General features: G+C 41.6%; 1 protein-coding gene across 5 annotated transcripts in view; it reads left to right on the forward strand.

Annotated features, from left to right (window-relative positions):
• The window catches only part of CC2D1A (coiled-coil and C2 domain containing 1A), a 57,480-nt gene that overhangs the window by 16,630 nt on the left and 18,799 nt on the right, over nucleotides 1–22,051 (forward strand). For all 5 annotated transcript variants that reach the window (XM_081955556.1, XM_081955557.1, XM_081955560.1 and 2 more), the window contains exons 10-18: nucleotides 645–758; nucleotides 2,381–2,511; nucleotides 3,967–4,039; nucleotides 8,062–8,177; nucleotides 13,000–13,132; nucleotides 14,096–14,268; nucleotides 15,483–15,605; nucleotides 18,211–18,269; nucleotides 20,415–20,531. In XM_081955556.1, the coding sequence (XP_081811682.1) occupies nucleotides 645–758; nucleotides 2,381–2,511; nucleotides 3,967–4,039; nucleotides 8,062–8,177; nucleotides 13,000–13,132; nucleotides 14,096–14,268; nucleotides 15,483–15,605; nucleotides 18,211–18,269; nucleotides 20,415–20,531 (1,039 nt within the window). The remainder of the gene's footprint in view (nucleotides 1–644; nucleotides 759–2,380; nucleotides 2,512–3,966; nucleotides 4,040–8,061; nucleotides 8,178–12,999; nucleotides 13,133–14,095; nucleotides 14,269–15,482; nucleotides 15,606–18,210; nucleotides 18,270–20,414; nucleotides 20,532–22,051) is intronic.

A 22,051-nucleotide genomic window follows, 5' to 3' on the forward strand; every position in this document is an offset into this window, starting at 1 on the left:
GTCTTTAAGAAGATGTTGGATAGCCATTTGTCTGAAACGGTATAGGGTTTCCTGCCTAGGCAGGGGGTTGGACTAGAAGACCTCCAAGGTCCCTTCCAATTCTGCTATTGTATTGTATTGTATTATTGTATTAAAAGTGCTTGGGTATCCCTGTGTAGTGTCTGCTTAGTGGTGAGAATTGAGAATTCTCTCACCTTTGATGAAAGATGATGGAATCCTCAAGATTCATGTCCAGGTCAGGACTTTTATTTATCTGCAGGATTGATGTCCTGACTTTTATTTGAATTACCCAAAGTCACTACTTGGTTTGTAATAAGGTGGATTCTCAAGTCATATAATTCAGAAATTCCATCCCAGGGCAGATACCATAGTATCCTTCCTTACATTCCACCATGTCAAGCAACTGCATTGGAATAGAAAGCATTGTTACTGTATATTTGAATCGATCGGTATGCTTTGAGTTCCTGAGTTAGGATGGGCTGGGGTGAAATGTAATCCAGAATCGCAGGAGGGAGGGGCTGTTTCCAAGAGGGCAGAGAAACAGTGGAGCTTGGAATGTCTGGTGGACAGGAAGAGATAAAATGCAGACTCTTTTATTCATTAGCTTTTAAACTTACTTTAGTTGGTTTATCTGATTTCCCCAGATCAGTTACCCAAGGAGATGTTATCTTCACGTGTACAACAGACTCCGGTGGCAACAGCAACACCACTTGCTCAAGCAGTCAGTCATCCAGCCCAAGGAGTCTCGAGGACAGCAGGTGGGAACTCCAAAACACGTTGGTTTTGTTTCCTGTTTCTTGATAATAATGCTGCTTTATTTATTTATTATTTCAATTTGTACGACTGCCCATTTCAAATTCATTTAGGTATCTACCGGTAACAACAATTTAAAATGCCATAAGACAACAGTTTACAATGGAAATGATGTATGCATAATCAGCAGCCAAAGTAACAACCAAAACAACCGGTAACAAATCAACATAACCATTTACATGGGCTCTGCCACACAACTGAACCCCTCGGCTTAGTGAGACAACCCTGTCTTTAAGGCTGCACAGAAAGCCAGCAGGGTCATGACCAGCCTAAACTCAGGAAGGAAGGGGATATTGACCCAAAGGGTGGCCACCATCAGAAAAAGATGCTCTTCCTGGGCCCCACCATAAAGCACTTCCTAATAAATGGGATTGGGACAATGCCTTTTCTGCCATATCTGATCGTCAGAGAGGTGGTCCCTCAAATAACTTGACTGCGTGCCATAAAGGACTTTATAGGTCTAGCCCAATTAGGATAAGAGACTGTGGCCATGTTCTCTCAGAACAGCTCATCCTCTGTCACCCAACCCTCACCACAAGAGTTCTTGTGGTGCAACCTCAACCCCCCAGGAAGGACCTTGATGAAGAGGATGGGGTAGAAGAGGAAGATTTAGAAGATGATGATGAACTAATGGTAACAGTACCTTGGGATCTAATAATACCTGGTCACTATGAAACATACTATGTTAGGGGTGGAAACGAAAGAAATGTAGTTTGGAACAGGATTTCATAACAGCTAGGTGCTATATTATATTGTCAAGAAGCATACTGTGTTAGAGGTAGAAACAAAAATTCTCTTGTTTAAATTTCACATATAGCTTTAATAATATATTTCCCTGATTTGCAGGCTGAATTTGCAACCTCAACCCCCCAGAAAACCCTTCCTCCCACAACCCATACTACCTAGCCCCCAAGTTAGAGGATCCCTATGCAATGTTCTTTTACCCAGAGAGTTTGCAGTTCAATTTGAAGTATGAGTGAAGGGATATGTACTGCTGCTGCTTTTTCCTTCTGTCGTTAGCATGGTGACTTTCCTACAAAAAGACATCTTGCTTCAGGGTACAGTCTGGATCTCTCAGGCCTGATGTCTCAAGTCCAGTTCCTCCAGAATTAATATATCTCAGACTAGGTAGTATTGGGTTTCTCATTCAAACAAGGAGGAAATGGGAAAGAAATAGAGAAAGTTCAAGGAGCAAACGTCATAGCTATCTAGCTTGACTTACTCGTGAAAAGAGTTGAAAAGTTTCTAAACCTATTCTACTCTGCTCCCTCTGTGTCTTAATAAGGCCAGCAGAGTCCCGTCACAGAACAACTATTTTATATGAGAGACATGATTCTTTAGTTAAAACTTCCTTTGAGTCCCTATGAATATAGGTAGGGGAAATTTGTGCTTTTAATATTTAGAAAATATTGCTTCTACGGAGGTACCCTCGGTCATGTGACCTTCCACCCTCAGTCCAAAGTGACTACTCTTGGGTTTAGTACCTGGAAGGCCTCAAGCTTTTATAAGATATGTGATAGATCTTTTCTGCCAGCGTGCTACCTAGAATTCTACCTTTGGTTTCCAGAGAGGCCAGCACCCCCTCGAGATATGATGGAGGCCTTGCAGCAGAGGATGGACAGATACAAGTCAGCAGCAGCCCAGGCAAAGAGCAAAGGAGAGGACAGGAAGGCCAGAATGCATGAACGGATTGTGAAGGTGAAGTAGCTGCACATTGTGACTTTGGATGTTCATTTGCTGCATCAAGTCTCGGGGTGAAACTGGGAAGAGCAAGTAGAGCAGAATTTGAAATTCTAGAATGTGCTCTGGTTTTTCCTGTTGTCTCCCTGTGGAAAGATATGGTGGGATTATAGGTTCTATTGTCTATGGAGATTCTCAGTCATCCAGGTCATGGTTATCCCAAAGGTGTTTTTTTTTTCCTAAGAGGCAACTGTTTTTTTATTTGGTTTTTATTTGAGGACGTTTGGCTCCTCATAGATACGACATCATTTATCTCCAGTCTACAACACAGTCCTTTCATCAGTTCCAAGAAGGCTCCAAACCAATTTGCACCACTCAGGTGACCCTGAGAACATAGAGAAACCTCCAGGTGATCTTAAGGACCCCACTAAAAGAATGCAAATGTCCAGCTCTCTGCAAGGAGTATAAATCCTTCCATTCCCCACCATCCGGTCAGAGCTGAAGAAGCTGCTTGGATGAGAAGCAAAACATCTTCAAAGAAAAACCAGAAAGTCCAGTTGCCTCTTAGAAAAAAAAGCACCTTTGGGATATAGGTTGTATAAATTGCACAGATACTGCAGCCATGCAAAACTCGGGTTTTGCTCAAAGGAAGAGATGATGGAGATTAAAGCAGCTTGATGCTTTTATTGATATTCAGTGTCTAAGAACAGTATATAATGTTAGTGTCAAATGTGCCACTTGATTGCTCTTTAGAAAAATGATCTCTAGTGGGCTACTCTCAGAACAGTTAAGAGTTTACTCTCCATTTCCCCCCCTCCCCCATTTCTTCTGCTTTTAATTCTTTATGGAAAAAGGAAGCCTCTAGGCTTTCTGCTTCTTGAAAGGGGAATTTCAGCTTGAATTCCTTCAGAATTTGCCCCTGTAGACAGAAAGTTAACAAGGTAGGTCTTTGAACAAGGCAACCTATTTATATATTTTTAAAAATACACATTCCAGAAGGAATTGCAGAATAGCTTCACAATATTCAAATGACATGGATTAAAAAGTCCCAGTTGCAGCTCATCAAAGAACATTCTATTCTATGGTGCTTGCTTTTGATGGGCAATAGAAAGATTTCAAATTCTAACCCCTTGGTATTGTTTTTTTCACTGACAATGGCAGCAAAGCAAGCCAGGCTTTTTAGTGAAAACTTCTTATAGTCGCCTTCTCCAACAACATACAAGGTGTGTGGGGCTACAAATCCCATTTGTTGTAACCAGCATCCTAGGAGTTATATGGAATATGTCAAGAGAGCTGTTATATTCTTTCTTAGCAGTATTGGTTGAATGATTATTTGAGAATATTCTTGATGCTCCTGATGAAGATATAAAAATAATATTACAAGCAACCATTTGGACAGAACCAATCTTGTTATACAAAGACCATATTTTTAAAGGAATTTTGTATCTTATTGCTTTTTTTTAATTCTCCCAGCAATATCAAGAGGCCATCAAAGCTCATAAAGCCGGGAAACCTGTGGAGTTTGCTGATCTTCCTGTGCCACCAGGTATTTAATTTCCAATTCTGCTAGTTATGTTGTTTGCTTTAGGATTGTTCTAGATTTTCAGTGTCAGGGTTAGGAAAGCATATCCAGGAGTATGGCAGGTAGTGGAGCAGATCACATCTCTTCCCTCCACAGGTAGCCTTGTCCCTTTTAAAAACTCCCCTGCTAAGCTCTCCTACTCACATAAAGAGAGCTTTAAACTTTACCCACTCCTGGTGGGCTATGCAAGAATCGTTTTATATACAACTTGTGAGAGTTTTATTTTCAGCCTGAAGTATGTAGGAACAGATTTGTGTTCCTTTGAGTGCTAATCAAGAGTGCTTGGTCTTGAGAAGAGAGCTGACGACGCGACGGTACGACATGCGATCTTGGTGCTCCGAGATCGCAGTCGAATTTCTGCCGCTGGATGGTCCATTTGGACCTAAACCGTCCCACAGAGACAGTGATTGAGAAGGGCACCTCCTGCTGATCTCAGGAACACCGCAAAGTCCCTGAAAGATGCAGGAATAGCCATTTTTTCCGGTGACAGAAACGCAGCTAATGAAGATGCTGAAGTTGGGACAGCTCCGGAACAGGAAGAAAGAGGAAAGAGAAAGTGTGTCGAATTGGTGAGGAAATTTTATTATTAGAGGAAGAGACTACCCAAGAAAAAAAATTAAGTTAAGTTAAGATTGAAGACAGAAGACTGTAGGCGGCAAGATTGATCTGCATTGAACTTAGTGTGTTATCCAGTTTCTAATTTCTTTTTTTTTTCACGGATGGAACTTTTGCAGGGGCTCCCTATTTTTTAAACTGAATGGATTAATTCTTTCTTCTTTTTTTCACTTTTGCTTATACCTATGGATTAAAATTCTCCTTTTTTAAATAATGCTTGATTTGATTGATCGGATTGTTTTTTATCTCCATTTAAGGGTTTTTTTTCTTTCTTAAGCTTGGAATATAAAGAAAAAAATAAGAAGGATTATAAAGAGGCTTGTAACAACAGGAGGAAAAGCAGTTACACTGCCACTTAAAGACTGGAGGCTGGATACATTGTTTTTTCTTCTTTCTCTTTGATCACTTGAGATTCAAGGTTTTTTCAGGTTGTTTACTGACAAGTGATTGTAGGAAGAGCACAAGTTGTTTATACAGGTGCCTTTTGGAAGTTCTATCACTAGCTATTGGAGGGAAGACAACATTTTGACTTGAAAGATAATAAGTGAACCTGTTTGAAGTTTATTAAAATAGCCTTGAACCCTATAGTGGCAGTATCTGCAAAATTGAAAGAATGGCCCAGCAGGAAAAAGAAGCTGTAACATTGCAAATCATTATGTTTGAAATTCCAAATCTATTAGTTGTGACAGAGAGAATTGAAAAGAGATTGGAGAATATGGAATACAAAACAGAAAAATCTGATGGAGAAACTGAGGATGTTTACCAAATGAAGAAAGTGAAGGACAGAGTTCAAAAGATGGAAGAAAAAAATGAGCAAAGAGATAAGAAAACTGTGGATACTGACAACAAAGTGAGCGTGGTTGGTAATGGCAAGAGCGGAATATGGAAAGGGGAGATGGATGGATTGGAACTCTATTCCAGACTTCAAAGCACAGAAGAAGAAAAGAGAGAAAAATTGACGGAGATAAGGAGAGAAATCTTGATAGAAGCACTAGCGATAACCAAAGATAAACTGATGGAAAGAGCAGATGTTGGGTTTCAAGCTTTTGTGAGATACGAAAGGAACAGCATGTTGCCAAGGGTGGTTTATACAAGATTTATTAAGAAAATAACTAGAACATTAATGCTACAAATGGCAAGAGATATAAGACCGTACTGCTGGAGGGATACAGGTTGATGCAATGAAAATATATAATAAAAGCAAAGCTAAATTTAGCTTACTAGTAGTATGCATAAAATGAAGTGACAATAGCTATAGTTAAATAATGATTAATAATGATAACAATACATATAGATATATTAAATAATATGAAATTTTATATAAACAATATATGGAGATTATGAGAGGAGGTTTAAAAGCTTTATCTAGAATATGATAAAGATGTATTGTGATTGGATGATTTAATAGAATGTTATCATATAATCCTATTCTAGATTTTGAATATTATATATAAAAGGATGTAAAAACAATTATAGTCAAATTAAGGTTGAGATACAATAATTGTGATATACATGAATATAGATGAATTTAAAATATGTGATTTGATATGAAAAGCAGGTGACTATGGAAGAGATGCATGGAAATACTGTAACCAACTGACCCACTTTCTACAATTTGTAATGGAAGATGGTTTTTTTATTTTTATTTTTATGTTTGTTTGTCCTTGTTCAAAAGCAAATAAAAATTGTGTTTGTTTTTTTTTAAAAAAGGGAGTGCTTGGTCTTGCCATTGGCCTCTGTGAGCAGAGATTGCTCCCTGGAACACTTTTAGGGAAGCTTCTTTGCCATTCATAATTTTCTACAGGTAGTCCTTGAGTTACGACCATTTGTTCAGTGGCTATTCAAAGTTGTGATGGAACTGAATGAAGAGACTTATAAACGGTCCTCAAAATTCCAGTCATTGCAGCATCCTCCTCATGGTGAGGCGAACAAACTGCAGGCATTTGGCAACTAGTTGCACTTATGATCAGTTGCAGCATCCTGCAGTCATATGATCACTGATCTCTGCCGGCTTCCTACAAGCAAAGTCAGTGGGCAAGCTGGCAGGGAAGATCTCCAGGCACTTGGAAATGTCTTCACCCCTCCATTTTTCTTTCTTTGCTTGCTGGATGGTGGGGAATGGAAGGATTTATTCCCCTTGCATTGTACTGCATATGCAGTAAGCCATGTGCAGATCTGTGCATTGGGGAAACAAAGCAACGACTTCATAAGCACATGGCACAACATAGGAGAACAAGCCCATCAGGATTCAGCAGTCTATCTGCATTTAAAAGACAAAGGCCACTGTTTTGGAGACAGCAAAATCCACATTTTGGACAGAGAGAACCGCTGGTTTGAAAGAGGGATCAAAGAAACCATCTATGAAATTGAACAGCCCTCTCAACAAAGGGGGAGGGATAGAACATCATCTATCTCCATTCTACAACACAGTCCTTTCAACAGTTCCAAGAAGGCTCCACATCCATTTGCACTACTCAGGTGACCCTGATGACACCGATAAACCTCCAGGAGGCCTCAATGACTCGCTAAAAGAATGCAAACGACCAGCTGTCCGCAAGAAGTGTAAATCCCCATCCCATTCCCCACCATCCAGTCAGAGCTGAAGAAGCTTATTGGATGAGAAGCAAAACGACTTCAAAGAAAAACCAGAAAATCCAGTTGCCTCTTGAAAAAGGGGAGGGGGGATATAGTTTACAAGGTGGTGATAGAATGTAATATATTATTGCAACATGCTTACAGAAGCATCCTCTTGATCTGACAGGAAGAAAAATATACGTTTGATAAATGCCGTCCTCTTACAGTATTATAATGCAAGAACACAAAACAATTCTCAAATAGATGATTTTTCTAACTCTGACTTTACTTGTGCCAATCTAGTGTCATCCCACAGTGTTGCATTTTCAGTTTTCTTTATTTATTTATCAACTTTAGAGACCTCTCAGAGCGATTCTGGCTAACAATAAGAATACTGGGTTGAAATATTGGAGCTGTAACACAATATATCTGAGGGGATCTCAGGTTGGGAAAGGATTTCTATGGTTTTTCAAAGCAACCAATACCGAAATAGCTGAGCCCCATGTGTACCTCGTTTCAATTTATAAGTGCAAAGGCTGTGATCTCAGTTGTCCTCTTTTTTTAGCACAAAACCTTCAGCTCTGTAAACGGCATCTTGGAAATCTAATTGTAGTCTGTGGCACTCTGAGTAGATCAAATTCTGTAATTTTATTCCAATACATGAAGAAATTGATTCCTTATTAATTAGTGAATGAGTGACTGCCAAGTAGCCAAGAATGACACCAAGCAGCTGGCAATGATGCCTTTATTTAAATTAACTTTCATTTCACCTTTAGCTTTTTTGCATTCTTTGGCAGGTTTCCCACCTATTCAAGGAATGGAATCTTTGCCAGGAGATCAGAGTTTGGGAGGGATTCTTGAAACAGCGATGAAACTAGCAAACGAGGATGAAGATGCAGAAGACACAAAAAAGGTTGGCCTAAGTACTAGGCAAGATCTTAAATGCTTTCCTCTTTCCTCATGGCATGTGTGTGCCATGGTTGACAGAACTGGGTATATATTGGGAGTAGCTGGAAACCCTAATCAGGCCAAATATATACAATATTTCCACCTGTTTGTAACTGCCACCTTCTCTGTGTGGAATTGATTATATTGTTTCCCTTTTTTATTTTAAATTGTCTAACCAACCCAATCACTTCTTAAATTACCTTCATCAATTGCACCTTATACTGTAAAAAAAGCCAAAGTGCCGCACAAACCTGACCCACATCAGCCTTTCATGTCTGCTTTGGTTGGTATTGTTTATCAGGAATGCCAGCAGTGTGTTGCAGTTCCTGCCACCTCTTTCTACCTCTGTATCACAGGATAACTTTCAAAGTTGCAACAGAGAGGGTCCCTTTTCTTCTGCGGGTGACAAATGAACTTGCAAGAGACAAAAGAAGAAAAAGTTTCCTCTAATTATCTTACTGTGCAGAGGTGGGAGGAAGTTTAATCAAAATCATCTAGGTTTCTCCTTAATCAGAGCTAAAGACCATCTTGAATAGAAACATTATGCCATACTGTACTTCTTACAATGTTACACAACTAAAGCAAGATATGAGAAAAGATGTTCCTTCATCTCCCACTTGGGAGTGCTAAGTTGATTTCACAAAGTTTGGCAAATACATGTGAAAAGAAGACAGCTTCACTATGTGTCTGCTAATTTTCACTCTTGCATTTATATCGCATCCTGGGAATTATACAGACAGAATTTTACAGTTCTATAATGTTAAACTCTGGGCATGGAGGAAAACTGACATTCCCAAAAGTGAGAAGGCCAGAAAACACTGGGGGGAAGGGGGGAAGAGCCTTACTTTGTTGAATAAGCACTGAGATCAGTTAAAATCTATATATATAAAAGCCAAATCCATTCACTCATCATGAAATCTCCAGAACTGTAAAGCCTATAAACTTGAAATTCGGCATGTATGTTCCTATTGGCTTCTAGGTGCTTGCTAAGAAAGGATTTTTTAAAATTACCATCAGATCATTAGTATTTCTTATAGAGTATTTATATATATAGATTAACATGCTCGGATGCTAAGGAGTTAGACATTCTACTCATGCTAAGGAGTTAGACTGAGGAAGAGAAGGGGAGAGGAGAGGAGAGGCTTCTGTCATAACTACTCATTAATTTTCAAGCTGTAGGTGTTGATTTATCAAACCCGATCACATAGTTTCGTAGTGGAGCACGGGTATTCAGCTAGTTGTATATATAAGGCCACATAAAATTATTAAAATGAGTGTGTTAAAAATAACAGATTTAATTATGGCATAGAGTGAGAGTCAGTGAAAGGAGGTGCAAATGGTTATGTGAAAGAGTGTCTTGTGCCTTAAAGATAACTGATTTTGATGCGCTTTGTATCTTAGCAAACAGTGATTTGAAATTTAAAAACTAAAACTAAAAGCAAAAACCAACCACAAATACCATGGAGGTAATATATGTATGTTTTCCTAGCAAAGGTGTGACTTCGTATTTTTGGCTAATTATGAAAAAGTTGGGAGGAACAAGGTTTATTTTTGAACGTGGGATTATTTGACTAGAGGAGGATGTGTGATTTGAAATTGCAAGAGTGAAAAGGTGATAGAAACCAAGAAATAGAAAGTTTAAAAGCAAATCTGAAAAGCTTGTAGAGAACAGTTCTTCTGAATTAGAGTTTAAAAAAACTACCAAGAAGTTTTTATGACGTGAGACGTGGGTAGGGAAGGCAGCTAAGTAAAATACAGTGTTTGGGGTCTTCAACTGTCCTACCCACCACCAGGGAAAGAGTTAGCTGGCCTTGGGAGGGAAGGGGGGCAATTTTTTGCTGAAGGGTAGAACAATGACTGTCTCCTGTCCCCTCCCTGAACCTCATGCAGTACATATTGGGGGATCCTTGACATCCTAACTCTGCATGTGTACACTTGAAATAAACCTAGTGGGAACCTGGGCGCCATGCCATTTTCCACTTTCCCCTTCAGGCAAGATTTGCAGTTAACAAAGAGGGCCAGACATCATCCAACAACAAAGGTTCACCAAAAAGGCTGTTACAACAGATCAGTATTCTACTTGGCCAAAATGATCATAACTGAGGGGTTCTCTCCTCTATCTTTTTGAGAGCTGGGATGGCTATCTTTCTCTTAAAATAGCACTTTGGTAGTGACTTCTTTTTTTTTTTAAAGCAAATAACTAGGGTTGGCAAGGTTGAGAAAAGTAGAAGGGGAGGACAACAGATAAAGTGGATGTAGTGGATCAAAGAAATGGCAAGACTATGCTTTGAAGAGATTCAGATTATGACTATGTCAAACATTTGTGCAGTGAACAGGAGACAGTTCTGTTTTGCTGACACCTAACTAATTTGCATGCATATATTAATTAAGTCCAAATATTTGAAGAATAATTAGTGTTCCTTTTTGCAATTTCGTTGATAACAGGATCATGTCAATTGTGTAATCTAGATTTTAGCACTGAACGTCATACTGCTAGAGTGATCATTTGAACCCAAAACCTTTCAGAGGTTTTGGGTTCAAATAGTCCTCAGGCCTGGCCACAGGCGGTCTGTTCTGGACGATGTAGTTTTCCTTCTAAAGGAACAGATGTGTGGTTTGGGAAGTGTCCTTAATGGCAGTCTGTCACTAGAGGCACAGGTGATCTTATTGGTAAGAAGGATCTGTACACAGTTTCAGCTAGTGCACCACCACAACCCAACCTGGATCATAGTAGCTTTGATCAGAGATTCATACCATAATATAACCTTGATTGGATTCCCACTCATCCTTTGGAGGTCTTTGGAAAAGGTCTGGAAGCTACAACAAGGGCATTGTAAATAGGATAATAGGGACCACATATTGTTGATCTTGGAAATACTGTGCTAGATCACTGTGATTTACCAGACTGGGTTTAAAATGTTGATCAAGAGTGACAGATCCCAATAACATCCATCTCAACAATTGAGATTAGATATGAAATCCCTGCTAACAAACTCTGTTAGTGAGTTTGGCTTACAGCAGCGATGGCGAACCTTTTTTGGCTCGCGTGCCACAAGTGGGGGGAGCGCAGGGGGGTCGTGTGCGGGCGTGCCGCACCCATAATGCAACGCGCGACCCCCCAGTGCGCATGCGTGCACAATGCGCGACCCCCCCATTTTTACATGCTTTTTTCGCTCTCCCCAGGCTCCAGAAGCTTTATAGGAGCCTGGGGAGGGCGAAAAGAGCCTCCCCCGCCCCCCCCGGAGGCCCTCCGGAGGCTTCAGGGACCGTCCGGAGGCTTCCCTGAAGCCTTCGGAACGCTTAAAACCACCCTCCGAGCAAACCGGACAGTCCCTGAAGCCTTCGGAATGCTTAAAACGACCCTCCGAGCAACCCGGAAGTCACTTCCGGTTTGCTCAGAGGGTCGTTTTAAGCGCTCCGAAGGCATCAGGGAAGCCTCTGGACGGTCCCTGAAGCCTTCGGAGCGCTCAAAACGACCCTCCGAGCAAACAGGAAGTCACTTCCGGTTTGCTCGGAGGGTGGTTTTAAGCGTTCCGAAGCCTCCGGACGGGGGGGCGGGGGGGTGCTCTTTTCGCCCTCCCCAGGCTCCTATAAAGCCTCTGGAGCCTGGGGAAGGCAAAAAATGGCTTTTAAAAAGGTGAACTCAGCTGGCCAGCGCGCCCATGCGTGCTGGCCAGCTGACAGGGCAGTGCCTCGCATGCCCTGACAAATGGCTCCGCGTGCCATAGGTTCGCCATCACTGGCTTACAGTGTAGTGGCCAAGAGTGGGACCTTCGCAATGACAGCACCCCAATTATGCAGCTTCTGAGGAGTGTTTGTTTCCCCACCCCAATTTATCCCCTTCCACATATAATCAGCTACTCCAGGATCTGGGTATCTTGATAGATTAGAGAAGTCGGTTAAAAGTAATAGAATGAGATGAAGTGCACACGTGCAGATGGGAAATACCTGGTTTGGTAACAGCATTTTTGAAAACAAATTTGGAAGAATTGTCTCAAACTGAACACGAGGAGGCAAGATCATTCTGTTGCGGGTGTTCCTGGAGTTTTTTAAGGAAGAAATTGGACAAGCATTTATCTGGAATGTTAGAGGGTCTCCTGCTTATGTAGGGGGTTGGACTAGAAGACCTCCAAAGTCCCTTCTAACTGTTATCTGGATAGGAAAAAAGGCAAATGCACTTTAGAAGTTAAAGAAAATCATTGTTTCACTTGGATCAGACGCACTTCGAGTATTGGGGCCAGTTCTGACTACCATACCTAAGAAGAGAAAATGGAAGCAAGGATGATCAGGGCTAGACACTGGGAGCCTGAAGGGAGATCTAATTGTGTGTTTAGTGTGTATGCTGAGTATGTTTAGCCTTGAAAAAAGATGATGAGGTGGGGGGGTGGATTTCCTAGCACTTTTCAAGTATCTGAAAGGATGTGGCAAAGTAGTTAAAGCCCTTGTTCCAGCATGCTACACAGGGAATGAACGATAGAAAAGAAGATCTCAGCTGAATGTTAAAAGAAAAAAAATGCCGTATGAGCAGTTTGATAGTGGAACCAATTATCTGGAGAAGAAGTGGGTTCTTTTTGGATTCCTGAACTGAGCAGGCGGTTGGCCTTGCTGATCTAAATTGCCCTTGGCAATTCTAGGATTGTGTGATTTTATTGAAGTAATGCACTCTTCAATAGACACCAGTCAAAGCATCTGCCATACCTCCAATACTGTTTGGACTTTTTTAACTGTGGAAATGGTGCTGAATCATATAAGGAACTACTTCACAGGTATAATCCTTGCTCTTTCAGCCTGACACCTCTCCAGCATCATCCAAGCTGGCTCCCTCAGTCCAGCCGAAACTGCCCCATCAGCCAGGCCCACAAGCTGCCCTTGCAAAGGCAGCACCAGCTGCTAAAAGTGCCCCAAAGATTATTGCAAAAGGTAAGTGGTTTTTTTTTCCCATTTTACTCATTTCTTTTTTCTTCTGCATCATTTTGCTACTGGAGTCCTCAACTCAGTCAATAATGTAAACCTGTGACTTGCATTCTTTGGTGGGCATAAAGACTGTGAGTACTGGGACAGAAGAAAAAAGTAGGTAAATTCAAGTATCTGTTCCATTGCACATTTCGGTGATGATCAGGTGGTTGACTAGGATGTGCAGAACATCTGAAGAAATTTCTCTCATATTTGGGTACTGGTGCAACTCTCCAGCTACATACAGTAGTACCGTATTTTTTGGAGTATAAGATGCACCTTTTTCCCCCAAAAAAGAAGGTAAACATTTGGTGTGTCTTATACACTGAATACAGCATTTTGGGCCTCCCGAAACCCCAGCCCATGCATCCTGTTTTTCACAAAAATGGATGTGCAGAGGGTTTGGAGGGCTCTTGGGGGCTTGGGAGGGCAAAAACGAGTGAAAACATGGTAGTTCTTTTATAGGTTTCTCACTGCTTTCTCCCAACAATGCACTATGAAATTATGCCTTAGCTTTTTCCTTCCTGCATCTTTGGGTATCATGTCTGCCCAATAATAGGTACCTACATGCTTTAGTTAGATAGCTAGGATGACCTTCACCATTGGGTGTTCTTGTTGGGAGTATATCTTCTTGGTGTACACATTCTTCACTCATTCCTCCCAGGAACCCACACACATATACCCATCACACTGAGCAACCTAGTGAGACCTGAGAAGAGGATAGATTTACAAATCTTCAAAATCATCTGAGTACATGTCTTCTCGTATCCCCCGTGCTGTTGTTTAATGGCAACTGTTTTGCACAGAGCATGACCAAATTAGAGAGTGGATTATACAACGAGTTTCCCTCATCCACATGGAAAATTTCCTTTCTTGGGTTTACCAATTACTCTGAATAGTATTTCCTTTGCTCGCCATTCATCCCTGCAGCTCAACAGCAGCTGACCTTCTTAGAAAACCGGAAGAAGCAATTGAAACAGGGAGCTCTCCGAGCAAAGCAGAGGAATGACATTGAGGGGGCCAAGCTGTTCTTATGCCAGGCCAAAGGGCTGGACCCCATGATTGAAGCATCACAAAGTGGGCTCCCTGTCGACATAAGTAAGGCAAGTTGTTTTTCTGTCCATCTAGGGAGGGAGCGTGTCCCTTGACTCGTAGATGATCTGTCAACATCCCACTTGTTTAGTACAATCTTCTCTTAAGTGTGAAGCAATTTTGATGGTAGAGATTGGAGTATCTGGCTTATGAGACTTCCAAGAGAACTTCATTTAAAATGACTTTGGCGACTTCAAGGAAATGCCTGAAATCTGATGAGATTTTAATGATCTCATGCAAGAATATTGTAATCTCAGATGATTTGGGCCAATTGGATGTTTTCATTTAATCTGAGTGTCTGCAGCCAGGATTTTATTCTGTTTTTGTCATTTTTTATTTTAAAGAAACAGCAGCTGTCAAAAATATTCATTTCAGTTAGGCATGGCTTAAGTTTTCAAATGTACAAACAGAGATCATCTTTGTAAGAAGCATCAGATCAATAGAACCTGGGCCAGATCAAAACGAATTGGTCTGATCTAGCAGGGCAGTTCTTGTGTCAGGCATGGAAAATGAATCAGATTGGATGACTGGTTCTTCACTTCCATGGATTTGCCAGATCATGTTAGGGGCTGGGCTTTCAGAAAGAAAGCCTCATCTCTAGCCAGAAGCTTCACCCCAGGGCTTATTTGTTTGTTTGTTTGTTTGTTTGTTCAATACCTTTACTCTGAAATCCTCCTGCAGAGAAGGCTTGGCTTTCTCTTTGAAGTGGGAGAATGGAGCCTGGGCAAAGTGGAGCTGATCCTCTTAGTGCTGATTGTTTTTAATTCGGTCCTCTTATTTTCCCCTTGAGGAGAAAAATGAGATGCAAGCCAAACAGGTTTGGGGGAAAGTTTAGGGGACAATGAGAGTTTCACCTAAAGCCTGACAGGCGAATAATGGGCTGGAATTTGAACCCGTTGTACTCCCTATATTACATCCTGTGGTCCCGTGTCAGAAAAGGGCCTCCAGCTAAGCGTCTTCTTAAAGTCTGTGTTGGTGCAGAATATTTCTGCAATTCTCCTCAGGCTAAATCCCTGAAGTATAGCTGTTCATCTGCATGCTTTCCTCCACGACCTAGAGAAGCCCATATCAGTTTTTTGTACAGAACAATTTGCCTTAAGTAAAGCAGAGCCCTGACATGATTTCCCCTTGCTGGGACAGTAAAAAAAAAAAAAGGTCTCCATGAAGGCATGGTATTTTAGAAGTGATTAATTCCAACGTTTGCTTTCTTCTTTCCTTCATTTAGGTGCCCCCGGCTCCCGTGAACAAGGAAGAATTCATGCTTGTGCAGCGGGGTGGAGCCAACATTTCCCCAGCAACAACTGCCCAGTACACTGAGCTTGTGAAGCTAATGAGGCAACAGCATGAGGTAGTAAAAGCTGAAGCCTGAAAGGGGCACAAAGCTCTTCTCTTCTAAGAGATGAGATAGAAGATATTCTGACCTTTCCTTACTAGTTCTTCCTGTACCCTTGTAGTTCTTTCATTCTTCATCCACACCATTTTTCTGATTGTTGCTTTTGGATCTTGGACAGAAATTACGAAAGGTTGTAGCCTAAAGGCCCTCTCTCTAAATGTGCTGGACATCAACGCCTAAGTTATCCAGGGAGCCTGCTGACCTTTGGTTTTAATCCAGTACATCTGGAGAAGGGTCCAGCCCCTTAGAATGAGAGTCTGATTTAAATGAGCTTTTATGGGAGGTGAAATTTTAATGATAGCAGCCACATTTGCTGTTTACCTGACCTGTCGGCATGCATGTACGTGTGCATTTTTGCGGTGGAAAGTGAGAATCCAAAAGGATGTGTGGAATTAGGTGAGAAAGCGTCTCTTCCTTTTTTTAAGCAGTTTTTCTCTCATCAAACTCATTTTTGGTATAAACTGTGTTCAGGTAAAGAGTTAGGTAGTAGATTGAGAGTGGGTGGAATTGTTTGTCTACTTTGCTATTTTTGTTTTAAAAATCCTGTTTTCATATATGGAGCAGATGTCCGGGCCAAGCTGAACTTGGCTGCTTAGGTTGTTTACCATTCCAGAGGATATTAGAGAAGTTATGTGCGTAAGGAAACTATTTGAAGATGGTTCAGTGGTTTTTAAAATAGAAACTTTAAAAAAGAAAATAAAAAACTGCCCAAAGACATTCACTTGATTCTCACTTCATTGCTGTTCAGTTACATCCACTTTTTCATGAACCAATGGATATTATTTCAGCAGGATTGTCTATTGGAAAGAGTTACTTTGAGTACTTGTATAAGATTATGTTGTCACTTATCAGAGATAGCATCTAGCAATTTTGACTTCTGTTGACCACATTTTGAATGCCTTTGATTTCCCCAAGTATTAGCAATTACTCCAAAAGTTGTTCTCTTCAATCTGTGTGTCCAAAATATCAAGCTTTAGCTTTCTTTTTAGTTTTCCAGTGAGAAGACTTGTTCTTCATGTAGAATTATATTTGGATTCATCTTGTGGTCCAGGGTATTCCCAACATTTTTCTCCAGGGACATCTATTTTTTCTTTGTCTAGCTTTTACAGCCAAATGTTAACCGTATTTGTGATTTCTCTGCATTTTGCCTAGATCTGTGGTATTGTTTCTCACAAGTAGTCCTCACTTAATGAAAGTAATTGTTAAATAATCCCTTAACAAGCCCAACTCTATGCTAAGTGATCAAAAAGCATGGCTATCGGTGACTGCATCAACTTACCACAGCAGTTGCAGTACTTTCGCTTGACACATTTAGGCGAATCCTGCATGGCAGTAGTGCAGAGGTGGGTTTCTACCAGTTTGGATTGGTTCGGCCAAGTAGGTAGTAACTTGGCCTGCCACGCCCCCAAACTGCTGCTCTCGGCGCTGTAGGCACTGCCATCTCGTTTTTTTGCTTTGCACATGCACAGAAGCTTTTTTTAAATACTGCGCATGTGTGCATAGCGTGCATTAAAGGTGCACACGCAGAGCGTCCCTGAGCAAACGGGGAGTAGCAGTAGCCGGAACCCACCCCAGTGCAGTGTTGGGATTAAAAAATGTTTACTATCAGTTCTGTGGCTTGGTGGGCGTGGTGTGGCTTGGTGGGCGTGGCTTGGTGGGCGTGGCAGGGGAAGGATACTGTAAAATCTCTATTCCCTCCCGATCAGCTGGGACTCGGGAGGCAGAGAATAGATGTCAGTCAGAGGTGGTATTTCTCCGAACTACTCAAAATTTCCACTACTGGTTCTCCAAAACTGGCCAGAACCTGCTGAATGCCATCTCTGCTGCATGGCCATTAGATGCGACATCACATTATCGCCATTTACGATCTCCTGCTGACTTCCCCACTGACTTTGCTTGTCAAAGCCAGCCCCAGTACTATTTGTATTTCCCCTCTGCTCTTCCCTAGTCACTGTTAAATACCTCCCATCTTGAAGGATCCTGCCAACATGGTATTCTTGTCATTTCCCATTCCACTGGGTTGTATTTAGTCTGTTCCTCCATCTGTGATGCACCCATCATGGGTCACCCTTCTTTAGGGTCCAGCCCCAGCAATATAACCTTAGAGCAGGGCTGTCAAACTCCTGGCTCGTGGGCCGGATACGTGACATGCTGGCCATACCCACGCCCGGTGTAGCAAAGGGGGGGAAAAGTTCCGAAAGTGGTGATGGTCCAGTAATCTTTATCTAAAGTATCTTGCTCCCGTGCATCAGATTGGAATGGGTCACCTACATGTCTGTTGATCTCCCCAAAGATTCAGTTCTGACAGCCATCAGCAACTGTGATTAGGTTGTCCACAAGTCCCAGGAGAGAGTTAACTACAGCTACTGGATGGGAGATGGATTATATCAAAAATATGTCCCTGGGTTCTGTGAGGAAAGAGGCTGCGGGCTCTTGCGTAAGAGTTGGGCTTGTTAAGGGAAGGAATATGAGTGTTGCCTGAGTTATTTTGAATGGAGAAGAGGCAGCCAAATCTATCACATGTTTGTCTATTCCTCATGTGGCTTCTTCTTTGTTCCAGATGTGTATCAGTTACTCAAAGCAGTTCACCCATTTAGGGAACATCACAGAAACCATCAAGTAAGTATATCAGTAAACTTACAAATGTCCTTCTCTTCTGTTACTGTTATATGATCTTCACATTGGCTAGACATGTCCTTGTTGTAATGAATATTCTTTTGCGGAGTTAAGCCATTGAATAGACTTCCTTTGGATTTAAGAAAACAACCACAAAGATTTCTGAAGCAAATTATAGAGTAATTAAAGATAACAGTAAGCATTTTGCCTTAGGAAAAACTGCAACTTCTTGGAAAAAATAATCAGTAATCAGGAGAGGCCAAGTCAGACAAGAAGCATGTTTTCATGCCATAGGTTCACTCCTAGCATCTCTCAAACCATGCTGGAAAATATTACTGTTTAAAACCTTAGTTGCTATTGACACTAAAGAGATTGAGCTCCTAAATTAAAAGTAATAATTAGAAAACATTGGTAAATGATGAAGTTATCTTCTTTGCCCCAGATCATGAGAATATAACTAAATCTTCCCAGGTGCACTACATCTAATACATTACATCTTCCCTATGTGTCCCATCTTTTTCGCCTCTTAAAGGTCCATTTTTGTATATAACTTTTATGGCATGATTCATGGATCATATGACTTAATACAATACAATACAATAGTAGAGTTGGAAGGGACCTTGGAGGTCTTCTAGTCCAACCCCCTGCCTAGGCAGGAAACCCTATACCGTTTCAGACAGATGGCTATCCAACATCTTCTTAAAGACTTCCAGTGTTGGGGCATTCACAACTTCTGGAGGCAAGCTGTTCCACTGATTAATTGTTCTAACTGTTAGGAAATTTCTCCTCAGTTCTAAGTTGCTTCTCTCCTTGATTAGTTTCCACCCATTGCTTCTTGTTCTACCCTCAGGTGCCTTGGAGAATAGTTTGACTCCCTCTTCTGTGTGGCAACCCCTGAGATATTGGAACACTGCTATCATGTCTCCCCTAGTCCTTCTTTCTCTTAAGCTAAACACACCCAGTTCCTGCAACCGTTCTTCATATGTTTTAGTCTCCAGTCCCCTAATCATCTTTGTTGCTCTTCTCTGCACTCTTTCTAGAGTCTCCACATCTTTTTTACATCGTGGCGACCAGAACTGAATGCAGTATTCCAAGTGTGGCCTTACCAAGGCATTATAAAGTGGTATGCCTAACAATATGCCTGACTTGTTACTCAGTGTTTGGTAAAAATTTGCATTTGCTAGGCAGATCTGGGACCAATAGTGAAGCAAAGCGCTCTGGTTTGTATGGAATGTTCCACTTTGCCAATGCAGTTCTCAAAACACAATTTGTTCCCAGACGTCAAGATCCACTGCCAATTAGCTGTGGCTGGAGAAGTTCCAGTTTTATTCACTGCTTGAAAACAATACTGCTTCTGTTTGCTGGGATCAAAATTAACTATTTTAGATTGAATTCTTCAGACTTTTTCATATTCTTTGGCAGCTATCTAAAATCCAGAGTTTCTATAGAAAATGCATTGAGATGATAAGGATGGGATTACAAGAATTCCCACAATTGAATTGCTCTCAACTAATACCACTCTATCCCCGTTCATATTATTTATCTTATTTGTATGTGCTTGCTTTATTTCTATTCTGGCCTGAAGGCCTTTTAGGAAGAAGACTTCAGCGATATCTCACTAGGACAGAGAGTTCCTGATTTTCTTTGTATGATCCAGTACGGGTTCCTTCATTAGTAATGGGGAAACCTCCAGCTTCTTGTTTATGTAATGATCCCAAGAACTTTCATCAGCCTGAGATCAGGGTTGCTAGTTTACTAAAAGCTAATTTTTAGTCAGGGGTCTAGAGTTACCAAGTCCTGTTTCTGATATAGCCTATCTAATGCTATGACATGTTCAATGCATTCCTGCTTTTATAGCTCAACCATCCACAGTTTTAGATGACTGCTTTGCTTCAATGGTCACTTCACATGTTGTAATATTTTATTTATTTAATAAGTACATTTACATGCTGTCCATTTCACTGTTGAAGAGACTCTGGACAACTTACAAAATGAGAACGGTAACATAGTCTGCAAACTTACACAGTTGCAATTCATTGTGTAAACTGGCTGTTAACATGCCATCCAGCAGAGCATGTGAAAGGTGTCTGGTTAAATTTCATGAATCAGATATAAACTGGATGTTTGTTTTGGTCTTCCCCTCTCCAGATTTGAGAAGATGGCTGAAGACTGCAAAAAAAATATGGAGATCTTAAAACAAGCGCACGCCAAAGGATTTCCACTTCCAAAATATCATTATGAGCAGCGGACTTTCAATATGGTCAAGTGTGTGAACTGGTCATGATTATGGCAATTTTTCCCTACTAGGAAATGCTGTTCAGTTACTTTCCTCATCAGAAATGGGTTCGGGTTTTGGACATCCTGATTAAGTTTCTCTCTGAACCCCAACAATTAACAATCCAGACGAATGCCACCCTGTCTTCATAAGGTTGCCCCAATTCAATGTTTCTCAACCTTATCAACTTGAAGATGTCCGGACTTCAACTCCCAGAATTCCCCAGCCAGCATTTGCTGACTGGAGAATTCTGGGAGTTAAAATCCAGACATCTTCAAGTTGACAAGATTGAGAAACACTGCCCCAATTGAATGTTCAGTAGTGCCAGCAAGGTAGGGTTTGGGAGTGAGCAAGAACTACCCCCAGATTGACACGGGGTAGAAATGGCCACAGCTTGAATTTGGTATATTGCCAAATTGACCGGTGGCATTTTAATAGAAGCATTGAGATAATGCTGTTGAAGGTTGCAAGAAGCCTATCATGGTTTAAATGGATTTTGTGAATTGTTTTCGTGACCTGAATGAGTTGCAAATTTGCCAGCCTTGACTTGGGGCTTTAGAACAAGAAGTCCAGATTCTCATAGTGGGGATTGTAATCATTTTGCTGACATAGGACTTGAATGGTACTGTGAAAAGGGTTTGGAAGGCACAATAGTAAGATACCCATCTAAAATGTTTAGAATTCATTTTTTACTTTTTATAAATCCTATATGCATTTTTAATGACTGCGCTCATCCTTCATTATGCTGGTCTATGACTGTGTTGAGGATTCGACAGTAGGAAGAAGAGGAAGAACACAAAGATTGGGGCCTTACCGTAAGGATAAACGGCACAGGGTTTCCCCTTTCTTCCCCTAGATTTCTTTTAGGGATAATGGACATCCCTCATCAGGGGACTGTTCACTTAAATAGATCTAGTTCAGTGATGGCGAACCTATGGCACGCGTGCCACAGGTGGCACGTGGCGCCATTTGTCAGGGCACGTGAGGCGCTGCCCTGTTAGCTGGCGAGCGCGCATGCGCGCGCTGGCCAGCTGAATTCACCCTTTTTTAAAGCCATTTTTCTCCCTCCCCAGGCTCCAGAGGCCTTATAGGAGCCTGGGGAGGGCAAAAACAGCCTCCCCCGGAGGCCCTCAGGAGGCTTCATGAGCTTCCCTGAAGCCTTTGGAGCGCAAAAAACTGGTCCTATGGGCAAACCGGAAGTTTGGGAAGTTTGTTTTGACTGCTCCGGAGGCTTCAGGGAAGCCTCCTGAAGATCCCCGAAGCCTCCGTAGGGCTTCTGGAGGGGCGGGGGAGGCTGTTTTTGCCCTCCCCAGGCTCCTATAAAGCCTCTGGAGCCTGGGGAGGGTGAGAAAAGCATGCAAAAAATGGGGGGTTGTGCCTACAGTGTGTGCATGTGCACTGGGGGAGGGGGTCGTGCATTGCATTATGGGTGCGGCACGCCCGCACATGACCCCCCCTGCGCTCCCCCCACTTATGGCACGCGAGCCAAAAAAGGTTCGCCATCGCTGAT

The sequence above is a fragment of the Natrix helvetica genome, assembly GCF_964273705.1.
Source record: "Natrix helvetica genome assembly, chromosome: 1".
Lineage (NCBI taxonomy): Eukaryota > Metazoa > Chordata > Lepidosauria > Squamata > Natricidae > Natrix > Natrix helvetica.